The sequence below is a fragment of the Ptychodera flava genome, chromosome 18 (genome assembly GCF_041260155.1).
Source record: "Ptychodera flava strain L36383 chromosome 18, AS_Pfla_20210202, whole genome shotgun sequence".
Lineage (NCBI taxonomy): Eukaryota > Metazoa > Hemichordata > Enteropneusta > Ptychoderidae > Ptychodera > Ptychodera flava.
In genome coordinates this window covers 16109238-16128256 of record NC_091945.1, presented here as the reverse complement: position 1 = coordinate 16128256, position 19019 = coordinate 16109238, and the positions used below count along the sequence as shown (strand labels likewise).

General features: G+C 36.4%; 2 protein-coding genes across 3 annotated transcripts in view; both read left to right on the top strand.

Moving 5' to 3' along the window:
- The first annotated feature begins 3775 nt into the window (after positions 1–3775).
- Positions 3776–11887, top strand: LOC139116982 (uncharacterized). Its single transcript, XM_070679763.1, has 5 exons — positions 3776–3858; positions 5747–5802; positions 6070–6295; positions 6816–7038; positions 8191–11887. The coding sequence occupies exons 3-5, from the start codon at positions 6137–6139 to the stop codon at positions 11418–11420; spliced, it is 3612 nt and encodes a 1203-aa protein (XP_070535864.1). The 5' UTR covers positions 3776–3858; positions 5747–5802; positions 6070–6136; the 3' UTR covers positions 11421–11887.
- A 3425-nt stretch (positions 11888–15312) lies between these two features.
- Positions 15313–19019, top strand: part of LOC139116981 (tropomodulin-2-like) — a 48339-nt gene continuing 44632 nt past the window's right edge. Inside the window, exon 1 of one of the 2 annotated variants that reach the window (XM_070679761.1) lies at positions 15313–15504. The gene's annotated coding sequence lies outside the window, so the exon portion shown is untranslated. The remainder of the gene's footprint in view (positions 15505–19019) is intronic. The other variant, XM_070679762.1, reaches the window with a different exon arrangement.

Below are 19019 nucleotides of genomic sequence, written 5' to 3'. Positions count from 1 at the left end.
TTTGCACTCTCACATATCAATCGAGTTGTTGAATGCGACAAAGATACTCCCCACAGATGATGATAGTGGACGTCACGGTCACGAATTTTACTCAGGGATTGATTCAGCTGAAGATTTCGACTTGGGAGGGAGCCAGAGTTAAGTTCAATGACGGATATGCCCAACTACACTCCAGACGTGTTCTGTAGGTTCAATGGCCCATTTTCTTTCCTGACTCGTCTACCAGTAAATTCCTACATGGCTTTCAGGTTGAGTAACTGTATTGGTAGCTTAAATGACAATATTGCCTACATGAGTTTTAAAGTAATGCATTTAGTTTTCTGTAGCACGGAATTTCTTTACAGTTGAACTTTCTCCTCTTCGTCTTTGTGTGACAGTGTCTCCGAGCAGATTGTAGTCTAGTGTCATTGAGGAATAGAAACCAAAGGAGGGAGATCCATCAGAAAATTAACATTCTGGCATGAAGCAACAAAGTCTAAGCGGATTTTGAAGGCTGTTGCATATTAACCTGTTCATGCACATTCCCAGTATACTGATCCTCAATCAATTTTGATATTGAATGATAACAATGGGTTTGTTCCGATGATGGTGAAAGGGTTAATTACAGGAAAGGAGTGTGGAGAATTAACCATCAGATTCCTATGATAGGAAACATCCTCACATCCACCAGTTACATGTGGAATGATCATACTTTACATGCACTGTATATCATTGATTGTTTCTACATTTTGTTTTTGCATTTCAAGAATCAACATTTGACCTTTGTGCAAACATCTTTTATTTACAGGTAGTGACTTCAATGATGTAAGTGGGAAGATGGCAGAAGCAGTAGACAACGCTGTACCATTATTCATGATTTACAAATCCCAGAATCGCAATGGTACCGTCTATGCCAATGACATCATAGAGATTGCTCTACAGTGTCAGCACGAAATTACACTGCCTTGTTTTCACAGTTTTGTATACACTTCAAAGCATGTGACATTCCTTGGTAAGTCTCATGAAAATAGATTATTGTTGAGTGTTAATTGGAAGTTCTACCTGTTTTCAGACTATTTCACAATAAAATGATCCAATCGATCGAAGAAAATTTGATCAATCAATACTTAATGGCTTTGAATTATCCTGCCAGTTGTATTGGTTGAAATATATGGTTTCTATGATTTGAGGTGTCTGTAATTGCAGTGTGTGTTGTAAAGTATCGCCTGCCTGTAAGTATGGTTTTATAAAGTGGAATTATTGCCTGCCTGTATTCAAAGGGGTGTCCATTGTTGATTTGTACCCCATGTGAAGAGATATCAATGTCCGGTGTATAAAAATAGTTGCAATTTAGCTGATGATCAGTGTAGCACTAGTCTCAACTCACTGTATGGACATAAACGGCAACCATGAATAAAAGTTTTCTTTTAGAGCAAGAAAAAATATTTGTTTTTTGACGACATGAGGGATGAGTGGCAACTGTATCATCACATAAATGATAATGATGACATTAAGCGTATCTTTTGTTGTTCATATGAAAATAGACCTTATTTTAGCATACATTTACGCAGCATTCCATTCTGACTTTTCATCAGACACCACTTGTCACTAGATAATTTGTTGTTTAATGGGTAAATCTGATATGCAAAACCTCTCTGCTTGTTCACTCAACAGGGAAGCGTTTAGGAATATTTTGTAAGAAGTTCATGAAACAACCTAGATTTCCAGAGGTGTTCACATCACTTCTTAACTGGTGTGCTCAGACTGTCAAGTTTGTTAACAAGGTGACTGGGCAGGCCCATTTTCCAGGTAGGGTGTTCAGGATTAGGTATTCGTCCACAAACCCACTGTCAAATGAACAGGATGTAGTAGGCCAGATTTTTGACTGGAAAACTTTGCTTTAGCTCTGTGATTAAAATCAAAAGTTTCTTCTATATCAAACAAAAACCAATCAATGTCAGTCTGATCATTGTTGAAGATGAACAGCATTATAGTAACTAATAATGCTTTGAAAACGTCTCGTCGTGATTATTGTGCCAGATTTTTGCTGTGACCATTTCACAGTTGAAGAAATTTTAAATTGACCACCATGCCAATATAATTCAATGTTTTATTCTCTACATTGCTTCCAGTGTTGTTGTCCCACAGTGGTTTCTTCCATGACTTCATTATTCTGTTCCAAGAAATGGAAAAACACAACATAGCCTTGGATACTTTCCGACAACACAGCATCCACTTTTCAGATTCACATTTGCTTTTACTATATGTAAGTACTCTGTGGTTAGTGATGGTTACTAAGTCTTTAACCTTTGACCTGTCACACCATGTGGAAGTAAAATATAAGTTCCAAGGTTAGACTGGTTAAGTTTGAAAATTAAGTATTTTCAACAATGTGAATCATCTTTCTAATTATATCATAGACAGAAACTAGACAACTGTCTATTATTTTATTGATTTTTGCACATTCATAATTTTTATCTGACATTTCTACGGGCATGCTGGTTAACGAATTATTTCAAAGGAGCTGTCCTAAAATGCCAAAATAACAGCATTGGTGATGTTTTTGTTCAGGCTGTCTTGGCTGCCATTTTTTTACATTCTGCATCATTTGTGCAGTAGTTGCTTGGGTACTATTCAAATTTATGTTGAACCTTTATTGACCAGGTTCCTAGACAGTCGACTGACATTTAGCAAATATACCCTAACCATACCTGGTAGGTGAGAAATACCAGGCAGTGTAACGTTCTTTAGGAAATGTCGTGATACAGAGAAATGGCAGCCTTGAGAAATTTTAAAATGATCTATGCCTCATACATCAAACATTTCTACAGAATACTCAACCCGTACGCCCTAGTGTGGTACAAGGTCTCTCTCCTGGATCAATGCTCACATTTACTTCTTTACAATATTTGTGTATCCTGTGATTTCGAAGCAAACTTATCAAAACTGTTAATTTTAACTGTCAGCCAAATTCCAATCTACCTTTGCCACATGTCAATGTTCATGCATGATTGAATGTTTAACAAATTTTTATTTACATTGTATTCTTCAGGAAAAGAAGATATCGTGCCATCCATTGTTGGTGGACACAAAGTCCCTTTCTCTAGAGAATCTGTTGAATGATTGGTTTCCGGGACAGTTCCGAGAAGGTTAGTTTACACTGGTTGGTGGAAGGACTGTAGTTAGTTTGACTCAAAATTACAAGAAGTGCTAACTCTTCTCAAAACACCTAACATCACTCTCTTTGTATTATACCTTAAGTTTACATGTATATTACTAGGCATGAATAAATCTAGCAATTTATAGTTTTTAGCTCAGCACAAACATTTGCTATTCTATGTGTGTGTGTATGTGTTTATATATATATATATATATATATATATATATATATATATATATATATATATATATATATATATATATATATATATATATATACACACACACACATACACGCGCGTATACACGCGCATAGAATAGCAAATTGGTCGTTCTGAGCTAAAAACTATAAATCGCTATATATGCATACATAATCATAATCATATTGGTTGTTATTATTGTGAAAATGATATCACTATTCAATCCAATGGCAGTGTTTCTTACTAAAGTGTACTGTTCTGGATATTTCTGTCATATGGTATTTGTTTCATACTAGTAGCTTGCTGGAATAGTTACATAGCTAAAGCTGACCTTGTTTGAATAATTTTACACATTCTTAGAAATTTTGGTTAGAATTCTTGCAAGTGTTTACCATTTTCTATATTTCTTTGAAGGAATTTACAGACCCCAAGAGGTTAACCAAATGGTTGTCAAACTGTTCACAGACTCTCCACTCGCCCAGTTTGCATCTTTTTTCCCAGTGATCTCTCCTGAAGAGAGGTGAGTTTTGTTTCTTGTTTGTACATGTATGTGTTTACACACCTCAACTGGTGTGGACGCTCCTCAAATGTTTTGCGATTCATTTGTGTTCACATCGTTTGTGACTTTGCATGTGCAACTTTGCTGCAAGTTAGTCATTTTTGTTGAATTTTCAGAAACTTTCTGTTCATTCTTTATATTGTAAAGCCTTTCATAAACTTAGAAGTTTGAGTATTCAAATTTGAATTAAAGATGTTCATAAGTTAATCGTCAATCTTTTTAAATGAAACCTCTTCAGAGTTTCTGCAGTATTTTTTGTCAAAAATGGGTATATTTGAGGAGAGATCCATTGCTTGCTTGAGCAAAGTCTGAAAAACAAAAAATGCTTAAGTTTGGGTGTTAGTCTCAGATAATCTTCAAAAGTTAATAACTAACTGGAATAGGTAAGGTACAAACCCCAAGTTCCAGTTTTTAGCTCCACTGTCAGCGACGCGGAGCTTATCAAATAGGTTGATTGTCCGGCGTCCGTCGTCATCCGGCGTCCGTCGTCCGTCGTCGTCCGTCAACAATTGCCTTCTCCTCTGAAACCACAAGTCCAATTGCTTTGAAATTTTATATGCAGTTCACTTGGGATGACCTCACTTCAGTTTGTTCAAATCATGGTGAAATTTGCATATTTGTATTTTTGGGGCATTTTTTGGTGTTTTTGGTAAAAAAATCTTCTTCTCTGAAACCGCTTGTCCGATTGCTTTGAAATTTGATATGCAGTTTGCTTAGGGTGACTGAAACCAGATTTGTAAAAATGGTGGTGAAATTTGCATATTTGTATTTGTAAGGCAATTTTTGTCATTTTTGGTAAAAAAATCTTTAAAAATCTTCTTCTTCAAAACTACTGGTCAGATAGCTTTTATATTTGGTACATATGTCCCTAGGGATGATCTATTTCAGATTTGTTCAAATTGTGCAGAAATATGCAAATTTGCATTTTTAAGGCAATTTTTGCCATTTTTGGTCAAAAAATGTATTTCTCAAAAAGTACTGGTCTGATAGTTTTGAAATTTGGTATACAGGTTTCTATAGACGAACTAAGTAATATATATTGAATTTCTGATGAAATCTGTAATTTTGTATTTTTGGGGCAATTTTTGCCATTTTTGGTCAAAAAATGTGTATTTCCAAAACTACTCATCTGATAGCTTTGAAATTTAGTATACAGGTTCCTACAGATGAACTAAATGATATTTATGGAAATAATGATGAAATCTGCAATTTTGTAATTTTGGGGCAATTTTTGCCATTTTTGGTCAAAAAATGTGTTTCTCAAAAAGTACTGGTTAACAGCTTTGAAATTTGGTACACAGGTTTCTACAGATAAGCTACGTATATATATTTGAATTTCTGATGAAATCTGTAATTTTGTATTTTTTGGGCAATTTTTGCCATTTTTGGACAAAAATGTGTATTTCCAAAACTACTTATCTGATAGCTTTGAAATTTGGTATACAGGTTTCCATAGATGAACTAAATGATATTTATTGAAATAATGATGACATCTGCAATTTTGAATTTTAGGGCAATTTTTTCTCATTTTTGGTCAAAAATTTTAGCCACTTTTTTCTGGCCACTGCATTGAGTTATCAAAGATTTCCACCTTCTTCATCAACATGTGTCAAAAATAGTTATTCTGTACATAAACACAGCGGAGCTATATCGGCCGCTAGGTCGCTTGTCTTTGAAATATAGTAACTTCAGAAGTGGAAGTTATCATCCAGGAAAACATACCTACAGTGGAAAATTGGTAATGAAATTTTAATTTTTATCACACATCTTTAGATAATAGTACCGATTAAAAATTTTATATTTCAGTAATGAAAACTAAGATACTTTTGATTTTTTCTTTAAAATACAGCATTCAATATTACAAAGAAAAATTAGAGAAGAGAAACAACAAGCAAATGTTACTTGGTGAGTTGGGTTTCCATCCATATTTGAAGATGAATTTTCATTTCTGTTGAAAGTTGATGTACTAGAATGTTGTTGCATGCTGAAAATATTCTGATATTGTTTGCTCAAGAGATGATTACAAATTGCGTGACTCTGCTATAGAGATGAAGTGAATATCAAAAATGGCAGTTTGTCCAATTTGATGGCTTCGATGAGTTAAATGCATTAAGATTAATAACCCACAAGTCAGAAATCTGATGAGTTTCCTATTTTTGTTTTATAATAAAGACAAACTTGAGTCATTGATCAACCAATAGAATGCATATTTGTCGTGAAAGAGCTGTTGAAGAACGGAATGACGTATGAAAAATTGCTGGAGCTGTATATTGGATGTTCGTCTCCTGAACACTTCAAACGAGAACTGGCAATGTGCAAAGTGAAGTCTTCATCAAGAAATAGAATTTCCAGACATTTTGAGGAAATGGGACTTGAACAGGAAGGAAACATTCAGCCAGTAAGTCAGTGATACTATTTATTTTGCTCATTTAGATTCTCTAAAACCTGGGACAAGTTTACTAATTTCTAAGAGAGTGTCTCATTCTTGTTATGAGACCAACCGTCATGACATACTGATTGCAAAAACAATGTACAGATGCTATGAGAATGGATAATGGATGACCATCACTTGCTATCTAATTGCCACCCTGAAATTATGAATAGATTAAAATACTACCAACAATAACTGATAATTGAGAATTGTACTGTTACACCTTTATGACAAGCACTGTCTGCTACCAATAAAACAGCTTCAAACCCAAAAGCCAGTGATGTCAATATGATCTTGCCTTTATATGCTTTGATTTTCATGTTTGTCGGATAGACCGAAAGAAATTCCTGCTAATGTAACAGAACAGTTGACAGTTGTTTACATGCAAAATTTAAAACCATTGAGCAGTCATAGCCACCACCACGTCACATATTCTGTTCCTTCTGCATCATAAAAGTTGGAATAAGTCTTTTCCTCTGACCAACAGCGACCAGCTTCAGTGTTAGTTCACCCACCTGTCAGGATTCAACCAGTTGAAAATCCAATACTTGCTGTGGCCCAGGACGTTGAAAATAGTGATCAGGAACTTGAATATGAATGTGAAGCTGACAATGAAGACAACAGACAAGAGGTTGATGGAGGATGTGAACCAGGAGCTGCAAATAATGTGGCTGATGTGGATAATGAACAATCAGCCAAACCAGAATCAGGTAAGAACTGGAAAACTGAAAAGATGTATAATATAAGGGATGCCTCAATCCTCTGATAAATTTTTGCATAATAATATGCTGTCTGTTACAAAGTTGAGTTTGTTGTGATTTGTTTAAATATTACACAAACCATTTTTATGAACAAGCAACTTTGGTCACCGGCTACAGTAGCATAAGCACACTCAGAGTTCTGTCCATTCCAGGGGCCTCTGATACAACTGAAAAGCCATTGATATGAAAACAGTGTTTAACCCTTTGAATGCCTAGGTCAATTTTTGTCCTCTCTATAAAATATAATCCAGGCAGTATTTTTCAGATTCTCAGACAATTCTTACTTAGATTTTCCTCAAGATTGTGATCAAAAACCGTAGCCCATGAGAAGGGGTGTCAATGTGGTCCAAAATTATCAAAAAATTACAGGAAAATTCATAAAAAGTGGTAAAATGTTGCACTAAACTTTTGGTGGGAAAAATGAAGGCACTCAAAGGGTTGATAAAAAAATTAAAGGCTAGGCCAACAAGAAGGAAGTCAAAGCTGTCCATTATTACCTCCCTGCCATGATTAGGAAATTTCCTCCTCCGCTTTTCCCCTCTTCCCCCTCCAAGCGGAAAACATTGTCCCCTTAACAAAAGCTCCTTACTGCCCTCTCTGCTCCTTGTACACTCCCACAAATGTCAAAACTTGCTTACCTGCCTGCTTACTTGGCTTTTCCAAAGCTGCCAACTGAGCAAAAGAAATAAAGTTTTTCTGCCTATCCTTTCCATGCTCATTGAAGCCAGATATAACTGCCCTCACACTAGCCAGGAAACCACTTGGAAACACCCTTTTCTGCAAACAGCCTTTGCTAAAATTCCTTCTCACAAATCATTGGTGAATTAATAACAAGAACTCAAGGCAACCATAAATGCATTGATTCAATTAAAATTAGTTGGCAGTCTCCCTTTGAGTAGGACCCTGAATTATGTATTATGCTTTATATGACTGCCTATTGTGAAAGGTACCCTTAAAACAATAAGATGACAAAAGTTTAAAGTATATCATAAAATAATTGTAAAGAGAGAAATAATTATAATAATCTTGGCATGAAGGATGGTTTTGTTCCTATGTGAACAGTTGATAACATTTTGTTTGGTTTTTCTGTTTTTTTGACAGACTGTGGTTGGCATGAATCTGCTCATGCAGAGCTTGACTTTTCTCTAATGAACTGTACGGGAATACCAGATATCATTCCTGCGTTTGAGCTGTCCACTCCAACTTTGATCCGGACAGGACAGAAAAGCAACCTGTTTGACGAGGACTACGAGGAACGCCACTACTCAGCATGCCGTCCAAAAATAGATTGGAAGCTTGCTGCGAGACAAAGCAGTGATAAGAAACACAGAAGCCATCTCAGTGATAACCATAGACATTTAAATGCAGCCAGGGAGAGACAACAGGAAAACGCCCCCAAAGACAGTGATGAGTACAGGAGAGCAAATGTCATGATCTATGCAGCTGGAATGGCCATACAGCCCCTGGCATCCAAGAAGAAGTCAAAGAAACTCATGAAATGCACTGGAAGACAGAAACTTCAACAAGGAGCAACAGAATGTGGAAATCCTGGAGAAAAGGATATGAAGCAGAACTTGGATAGTCACAAGCAGAGTGTGACTGAATCTAAACAGGAGTGTAATGATAATTTAGTTGGCAGTAAACATTCTGTAGGTGATGAGAGAGATTTTGTATCTTCTAGACATAATTTTTTGTGGGAAGCACAAACAACGGTAGATAATAACAGAGGATGTTTCAAATTTAAGTATCCTGAAACAGGCAAGGCAGAGCAAGACTGTGATCTCAGGACAAAAGTGCGTGGACCAGTCCTGCCCACCAGAAAGAGTTGTGACGTATTGGAAAGTGATGGGAAGATTGATGTTCAAGAGAAGGACACTGATAAGATCAGTGAACTGAATCTTGATGAATCTTGTAGAGAAGCTACAAATGATGGTGATATGCGATATTATTCAGCAGAATATGATGTCAGTGATCAGAGCACTGTGAATGCAGAATTTGAAGAAAGAAATCTTGCTGTAGGCACATTCCAAAGAATCCTGCCTGGCGATTACCTGACTGATGGCTTCTCAGATTTCAAATTTCCATCAAAAACCATCAGTGCTTGGAATAGATGGTCCTGCACTCCGGACGTAGTGAATGAGATTTTACCAAATCATGATATTCGTAGGGCAAGAAATAGACTTGCCTGCACCAGCGAAACCCAAGCTTTCAATGCTACAGATGATTATATCAGTTTTGCTGACTTAAATGCACACCCACTGATGAGAGAGGCCTACCAGATGAGACACAAAGATGATGCATCTGTTCCAGGCTATGAAGATCATGATCTTTTCCCGTCAGACTGTGCTGGTAAGGATGACTTTCCACATACACTGGCATTTGGAATACCCAACACAGAATCTCACAATGATGGACATTATGGAAATGATAAAATGAGTACTTTGATCTGTCAGAGCGAGATGAATGATACTGACGATGGTACAGGTGCTTTGCAGAGTGAAAATTCAACACAGAGTGGCCAACGTCCAAATCAGGATATCTGTCAAAAGAAAGATGTTGCAGTGATGAGGATTGAAGAGTCAAAGATGAAAAATGAACAACAGTGTGACAAAGTATCAAGAGGATTGCCAGAGTCGAAGCAAGTTTTAAAGAAAGGAAATTCTGCAAGCCAAAGTTCAAGTGTTGATAAAGTTCCGGGGGCAGATGCTGGAATTGGAAAGTCTTTAGGTTGCAGAGGAGATGAATCCAAAAATGGAGCTGAACTTAAAGAGGCTTGCAGGGAGGGTTCATCATGTACTGGATCTAAGCTGTATGAGAAAGGCAGCATTTGCAGAGGAGATCACAAAAATAGGTTCTCTGCTGACAATATGGGATTTAGGGAGTATGGATCATCGGGCAGGAGTTGTGAAAATGTGCCTTCCAGGGGTTGCTATTCAAAACAGGAAAATAACAACGGAATACAGGACAGTGATATTCAAATCCAGGAAATGCAAAAGACTGTCAAGAACAGGAAAGCAGATACATCATATAAAGCCGATCTAAGTAAAGCAAAAATTACCACAGTTGGTGAACAAGGATCTAGAAAAGAATCCAAGAAACGTCGGTCTGGGAGCAGTATGCAAAAACCAATATCAAAGTCATTCTCAGAGGAGAACAAACTTGACAGAAAATGGCCATCAAGGGACTGGACTCCCCATACCGATCAAGATTCCCACTGGACAGCAGGACAGCAGTTTACTGGACAGGAGGAGAGGAGACTGACAGTCTGGGCAGGACAGAACCTCGAATCTCCAGCTGTGCAAAGATCAATGCCTGAAAATCATGACAAGAGAAAATTTGGAGGTAGATACTCATCGGCATGCAACAGAGAAGGAAGATATCACAGCTCGAGTAGTAGTACATCTCACATAAGTCAGCAATCATATGCAAGGCACTTTCATATGAATCAAGATGGTCTCTCTGGCCATCTGAACATTGAAAGAAATTCTGCTATTCCAGAAACAAACAGAAAAAAAGAAATCATTCGGAATGATACTAATCTGTCAGAGCTAGGATTGGGTCAGAAAGATGAGAGACTCCATCTAGGAGATGGGGCACATGTAAGACAGTCTGGTTACCATGACAATGCTGATGATGGATGCCGAAAATTGTACAGTCAACTTGACAACAACAAAAACGATGCTGGGCACAGGGAAATGGAACAGGGTGATCAGTGGAGATTTGATACAAAGTACCAAAATGCCGGTGAATGTGCAGTTGCCAGTGGTACTCTTTCCATCGCATATGATAACCGTAGATCAAAGGCATCTAGTCCATGGTATGAAAACAGGAAACAAAACCCAACAGATACAAGACCGTCAAAGGATGGCAGGAAATTTTCCCAGCACTCCGGAAATTCTCAGAAGAAAGGTAAGGTTGTTTATGGAGGAGACGCTGCAAGCCAGGAACAATGTAGTCATTACCAACACAAAGATAAGGACACAAAAAGAGATAGTTTTAGTGATGCTATAAGTCAAGATTTTCAAATTGATTTTTCATTCTTGAATGTAGAATCATGCGTGACAGCTGCCGTGAGGAAACGGCCTGATAATGATCAAAGCCGTAGATTCTACTCCAGGAACGCGAAGGAAGGAAGTAGCCATTTCCCTGTGGATCAGAACCACAATTGGAGAGAGGAAGACTTTGACATCAGTGAAATTCTTCCATTTAAAAATGAAGCGTATAATTTGTTACTGGGCTGCGGTGTCACTGGAGACGGAAATAGTCAACTGTCATCCTGTCATGATGAGCTGATAAAGATGTACAACAAGGAGTTCTTTGAGAAGAAATGAAACCCTACCATTGAAATTTTGAAAACCTGTCTCATAAAGTGTACTGAGAACAAGATGATGGTTGCAATCTAGACAACAATAACAGCTTTTACAATGGTCAAGGGCAGCTTTAATTCTTGTTGGTTGTTGTTCTGGTTTATACAGGTCTATTTTGCCATTGAAAGGCCAGTTTAAGTTAGAACTTAAAATTCAGCATGGCAGTGCTTTTTTACACTGATAAAATATAGGTCTCAATCACTGCATTCAAAACTGATGATAATTGTCTGCTATGCATGTATTTCCAAGTAGGCCATATGTGGTAGGTTGCTTACATGTCACAAAAATATTGAAAATATCAGAGAAACTAGAATTTGCAAAGGAGGATGTGCGGATAGAGAAAGTACCGGTAAGGTGAAAATTTCTTTGTGCTGGCAAGTTCCCAAAATAGCATAATCTTACTTCAAAAAGAGTTTCAAAGCGCGTGTCTATCTTCAGTGATACATATGTTGCCGTTATACGATCATGTATACTTAAATCATGACCATATGCTGTTTTGAATGTATGCAGATGTGTGATTAGAAAACATACCGTTAATACTAGTAAGTTTTCAAATTCATTTTTGTTTTCAATATGTAAAAAAGGCCACAAATAAAAAGAAGATGGATGGCTCATGTTAAGTATTTTTTTTTTAATTCTTATTCTGAAACATTAAGTAGATTTATGAGAAAACAGCAGTCTATGATGTCATCCATGCAGACATGATACAAATATCTTTAACCAACAGGACAATCATATGCAAAAAACTCTGCAATTTTTGTATTTCTCTCAGGCTTTTGTTGACATTTTCAGATAGTTTGAATGAAATCTTTGATCCATCAGAAATGTTATTTTTTTCGAAAAACAACATGTACCCATGTTATTGTAAACAAGAACTGTAAACATATGTCCTTATTATGTTGAGAAGGGAACCTCATGTTCTTGCATTGAGAAATGCAACCAGGAGAGTTGTAAAATTAAATGATTTATTATGGATAAACTTATAGCTTGTGGCACAACCTCAGTTGTGACATGCTCACTTTGCTTTCTGCAAATGTCAGTAATCTATCATTGTCACCGTAATATCAAAGATTCATTTCATTCTCATTTCCTCATATTACAGACCAACTAATTTCATCAATTTCCTGAGACCTCCATTCATTGACATTCAAATTAGGGTCTATGTGTTACGCTATGATTGGACATAACCTGCATGTCAGGAAATCAGGTCAAAGAATCAAGTCAAGCATGATTTGTTTAAAGCTCCAATAGCACTAACTTTGATGTATTTCCAGTATTTTTACATTGTCTGTAAATTAATGTTTCCTGTTGTGCATCTAAAGTGATGTCAATATGCCTCGCATTCATCTTATCAACACAGCCTGTATGTGTATATGAATGTTGTTCAGCAATGAAATTGGTAAGACTAGAACAACATTACACATCGCACACTATCTTTGTTTTGAACATTTATCAGGGAGAAGAACAGGAAAATTTAATTGTTTCTGGAACAAAAATAATTACAATATTATTAAAAGTTATCGCTATGATCTCTTTGAGTAATTGCATCATCTACTGAACAAAAATAGCTGTTTTAATTTTTTCTTTCTCAAACCTCTGATATTATAATCATTTTCATAAAAGTTAACAGATGAGTAAGAAATAGTAATTTTTTTCCAACAATTCAAAGATCTTACTCTTCTAGGCTCTGCTGATTGGTCTGTGCTTTCAATACTGTGTGTGAATGTATTGTCATCAGTTGTTTTATCATCAGAACATTATAATGTATATGATAATAACAGTATTATAAAACTTTTAGTTTCCAAGTTCAAGTTGCAGTTTCAATCAGTTGATCTTCTTGCTTATGAATGACTGGCAGGCTAATCGGAATTAAAGTGTTTATTGAGAAGATAATTGCATAATTGTTTTAAATTACAGTATTGGTCTTCCGATTATTCGTCTTTTTCATGTTACGTTTTCAAATCAGTACGAAACATGTGCCTTGTTTGTACGTGATCACAATCCATGGTGCCAATAACTGTCAGGAGGGAGCATCTGACTTGATGTCCAACAAAGTCATTATTTCAGATAATTGTAGCTATGTATAAAACTTGAAACAAATTGATTGCTGTTTTTTACCAGTCAGGGAATCATCAAAATGACATACTCAGGTAAATTTTTTCCAGGAAAACAGTTATCATATAAATTATTTTGTACACTGTTCAAAATAGTTACATTTGAAAAAATCATGTTACTATTCAGTGATAATCATGTATAATCATGACATTAAAATTTGCTATGTTTCCATTATTTCATTGTAATTCAGCTGTTTTTACAAACATATTGGTCATTTATTTGTCCACCTAACAAAATGCTCAATGATGTTAACCTTTATATTTTTGGCTTTGAAATATTTGTAGCGTAGCAATTGTAACTTTTGGCAGTTTCACAGTAACACAACATTAAAGTTAACTAAGAATATTATATAAACATATGATATATATAAAAATAGATTGAAATCAAACAACTAGTTTGAATATATATTTACTTGCTTACACGTATTCCTGATAGACTTTAGAGTTCTAGTATGTAATTGTGACAATCAAGTTTTTGCTGTTTTCAGATTCATCTTCACGGGGAATATGTCACAGATTTGCATTCTCTGTGATAATGTTAGAATTCAGATTTTGATTCACTTACAGTGTTGTTTGATGAAACTTTCCCACATCAAAACTACATGATAATAGACAAACTATTGGCAGAACTTGTCATGTCAGGAAGTTTCTTTGAATTGTTGAAACAACTTAGTTTGAATCAGAAATTATGTGCGTTCTTTCTTCAACATTCAGTTCAAGATTAAAATTAGTCTCCCTCATCACTTGAAAACAGACAATGTTCAGGAATAAAGTTTTGATTATAACTATACAACCTGTGGTGTGTTGTGTGATGCTTGAATGTTCTGCTGTACAATAGTTACTCTGAAGAGCTGAAAATGCTCCAATAAGTCTAGCATGAGAGATTTATATGTTGTCGCTGATCTACACTGAGGGTAAAAATTAGAGTCATAATGCTATTAAAGCAGAATTTTTTTTTGGGGGGGGGACATCATCTTAAGATCTTAAGAATGTTAAGATTATAAGATCTTCAGAATCAACAGCTATTCAGTTGGTTCTTATGGACAAGACATTTTTTAAGTGTAAAATATTTACATACCTGCATACATTCTGCATATCCAATCAGATTTCATCTAGCAGCCACTACTGACGTAGTGCATACACTTATGGTAATAAAAGTCACAATTTGTGCTAAGAAATTGTGAAATTAAGCAGTATTACCCATGGTACAGATTACAAAATCATCAGTATCTGATATACATTTCGATTGTAAATGGAACTTAAATTTCACAGAATCAACAGCTATTCAGGTTCTTATAAACCGTTTATGTTTGAGAAGAAGGTTTAGGCCTGCAAGGGATGCTTCTAACCCTTCCATTACTTATTAAGTTTATTACAATTCAATCATTTCTAATGTATACATTTATTAGTAATGTGTACCACTATGTCAGGAGATAATGTGAATACTTAATTTACTTGCAAGAAGAGGTATACCCTAGAAAAAATGTGAAATTTGTCTTGGTTTTATAATTTAATTGAAAAATTTGAAACAACGTTCATATTGTTTCATAAAAATTTGGGATCCTACTATCGCCATGGAAATTGACAGGTTTGGCTCATTTCCTGATAGATTCGTTTACAAAAGATTAATTTCCCGCTGGAAATCGGTAGAGTCATTTCAGCATTCACTGTTATCTATAGATACGTTGTTGTGAAAGACACTTGCAAATTACGTTCCAGGGCTGGGTTTTGTTGACGCCACCAACGACCAAGCTTGCACGAACATGTCTCGCGGTAACGCACGAGATCGTTTGCCTTGCCCCTGATGCTGAGGTCATCTGTGTGTGTGTCTTTGCAGTGTACCTGTCTTCCTATCGAATAAATCGCCACCGTAACGTTCCGAAAAGTGATCTGGTAGTCTTGACGGGAGCGAAATATACTCAGGAGTACACTTGGTGAGTACGAAACCCACGCCCAATAGAGTCGCCCTTCTTTGGGTGGAGCTCTCGTCTGAGACTCGTCTATCTTGGCTGTTTTCAATGTCCCTCGTCTGTCCGTGGATCGACTGTCTGTTGCGTGCAGGAGGTGGGATGGGCTCTCGTTATACTGTATCGTGTTCGATAAGAATCTGTCCTTATCGCAATCTTGTATTTTGTCCGTGTTGAACTTCATCGCATTGATTTACAGACACGCCGATTGCCTCCAATACTAGCTAAACCTTGCACTGTTGGCCACCCGCAGCTGGCATATTGTAATAATATTGGCTTGAATTATTCTATGGTTTTCCCAGCTCGGGCCTCTCGTGTAAGATCTATGTGAAATTTACATTCCTAACGTGTTTCTCGACAGTACTGTTTCTTTTCTAGCTAAAATGAACGCCATCAATAATTCTCAGCTAATTTCCAACAAGTGATTGGTTATTCTCACACAAAGAGGCACATTTTTATACATATTTCCTATGCGAACAGACGACTCTGCAAATTTGTCCACACTAAGACTAACTAATTCCTTCATACAATCCTTGCTTTTTAAATACACCAAACCCCAAGACTGAACTGTAAACATGGATAATCTTAGCTTGTTCGCCGGTTTCCAAAGTAAACAACACATGTGTTACATTATTTATTTATTGTATTCAACAGCAACATGTATGATGTAGTCAAAATGAAGTCAGTGGCGAGACACCCTACATGAATTTTTTAATTTGTCTTGAGTTTGAAATACATTATAACTCTGCAAGAAATGTTCCGTTCAAAGTGCAATTATAAAAGCTTTCCCATGGGTAACATAAATCAACTTCCATTCTACCTTAGTATCAAATGTAATCAAGATTTAGAGTCCATATGATCTTGTTTACATTCTATTGTTAATCTATATGAGTACTGTACTGAATGGTGTTTTACCATTGAACTGAAATCAGTGCTTAAGTTTTGTAAATTCTTTCAAATGATGGAGCCAGCCTAAATAATCAAGACATTTTTATGGCTTCCTAACAGATCATCTCATTGTTTTAGATCCAATTTGTTTTGCTGGATGAATTCCACACTGTGGCGTGATTGATAAGACAATCAGGGTCATTGGATGAAAATAGATTAATCTTTAGATGTGATGAGACTGCCCATTACTGCTTTCCACTTGTTTACAGACATTCAAGGGTTCTTCAATGTCACCTAAATACTGGATTATTTTTAGATCTGTAACACAGCAACCTATCTTACATTTGTGGAGGTTGTGTGATACAGTGCTTGACATTGATTATGTCAAAGGTCAAAGAACAAACCTCATTGTCAACTTTATTCTAATATACCTTAATCAATCCTGGTTCCAGTAGATTTATAAAAAATCATGTCAACAGGGTATTCCTCACATTTGTCACATCTTGTCAACAATTATAACGCTGCCATATAACTTGAAATATAATTTCAGTGCCATTTAATTTCAAGTGTAAGTTCACTAGATAATGTCACAATGGCTCTCCAGTGCAAACAATTTCACACATGACTAATACATGCTAACAGGTGTTAGAGATAAACAGAATGTTTACAAGCCAATCGGGATAAACTCATGAACTCATGCCAGTGACATTTAAAACCTTTGGCTCATGTAGACACCCAAACATATCCCACATCCACAAAACCTTGATCGAGATTCCTTGATCAGGATTTCTGGAATATATATGTAGGTTAAAACTGAACCGTAAACTTGTTTTGGTATGCTCAAAAGGGGATATTCATGAATCTTTTCAATTTCAAACAGGTATAAATCAAATTGAAGCTCCCGTTTTACAATCCTCCTACCGTATACTGTGTTTATAACCATGGAGGTAGTCCTTCTTTCTTTCTGCCTCCATGTTATAAAATACTAGAGAACTTGACCATGGTCACTCCACAACCATGATTTGACCAATGGATGTTTTCTGGGAAAAAGAAATATGCGGAGAAACGAAATATCATGTCATTCCTCCATCAGTTTATCACGAAGGTGAATCATGAGCTGTGTCAAAGATACACCTGTTGTTTTTGAAATTTCAGTTCATGATAGGTTTCAGGCATTTAAATGTGACCCCAAAGACACACAGATCAAATGTTATCGCGTGTTTTGCAAGGTGTTGCTCTAAACCGGTGTTATTGTACATAAACAAAGCACCAATATTAAATCACTTGGATTAATATCATCTTTATAGAATGTTATGTTTGTAATTAAGTGGTTTTAGACCTATTTCCACATGTGGTCCAAACGGCACGTTATAAACAACAAAAGTCGTACAAGTATATTGCAGTTAGGCAAGATTAACAACTTGTAGAGGTGTGCACAGCCTTGCACGTTTATCAGTGGTTGAAGTTTATGTTAAATAGCAGCATTTTGGTGATTAATGATGCAAGTAAGAAAAGCCAATTGTGTTGCTGTCTAATTACTCATTCACTGAAGGTCATGAATTAGACACATTCCCGGGTAGTATCGTGATTTTGATTGGTTTTATATAATGCATCTCTATCAAAATAACAATGCAAGCCTTTCTAGAGAACTACTTGGAGGACTTAGGCCTTTTTTCAGGTGTATTTTTTGCAAGGCTGATCATGGAAATACGGTATGATTATTTCATGATGTGACATCTTGGTTGTAAAGTGAAAATCAAACAGATTAAACTTTAGAAAAATGCATTTTTTGCTCTGTGATTTAATATAGTCCAACAAAAGTGGAATAAAATTGTGCGGGTTTCTTTGCTTTGATATCAGAGTTTTTGCCTCAAGTTTATCAAAGAATGCTAAATTAGGTCTTAAGATCAAAGGTTGATGTCACTCACAAATGGCTCGTGCTGACATACTGTGATGACCTTTCACCTTTATCGTCACTTTCTCTGTCATGATAAAAATTATCAAGGTGGTTGTTTGGTGTAATGCCAGGAACATTGCATCTGTCAGTTGTACCGTGACTTCGTTCCGGAATCTTTCCCTTGCCAGACTTGTTTATCCGATATCATGCTCACCCTTCAAGCACTGGTTATCAATCTTGTCATGGAGCATGGCAATGGCATGCAGGAATGGTGTGCATTTGGTTGGACTTTGCTTTTAGTCAAAGTATCAGCTGGGTTAACCCTGCAATGTAGTTTTTATCACAGAGAAAAATTTTTCAATATTTTGCCAAAAGTATGTTATTGCTCAGGGCAATATTAACCCTTTTCCTGCGAGCGCCCCTGTCCGTTATCCTGCCAAGTCGGTCAAAACCGGCCCCCTTTTCGTGTCTACAGAAGATAGGCTCTCCTGCACGCTTTCCTGCCAGGCATTTGGCGGGAAAATACCGCATTTTCGGGGTACGATTACCGACCATATACGTGTTAGACTTCAAAAATTTTTGCATGCCCGTATAGAGGGGCAACCGCTGATGAGGTTGTGTCCAGAAAATGACGAGGTCACGGGCGTTGTTTGCCCCGGGGGACGTGCACTTTTATGCCCTTTTCTAGCTTACTTTC

Bases quoted from the DNA above. Each gene is read 5' to 3' on its own strand.
- LOC139116982 (XM_070679763.1), top strand. From the start codon at position 6,137: ATGACGTATGAAAAATTGCTGGAGCTGTATATTGGATGTTCGTCTCCT. The intron at 6,296-6,815 runs GTAAGTCAGTGA...TCTGACCAACAG, and splicing joins AGGAAGGAAACATTCAGCCA to CGACCAGCTTCAGTGTTAGT. The intron at 7,039-8,190 runs GTAAGAACTGGA...TTTTTTTGACAG, and splicing joins ATCAGCCAAACCAGAATCAG to ACTGTGGTTGGCATGAATCT.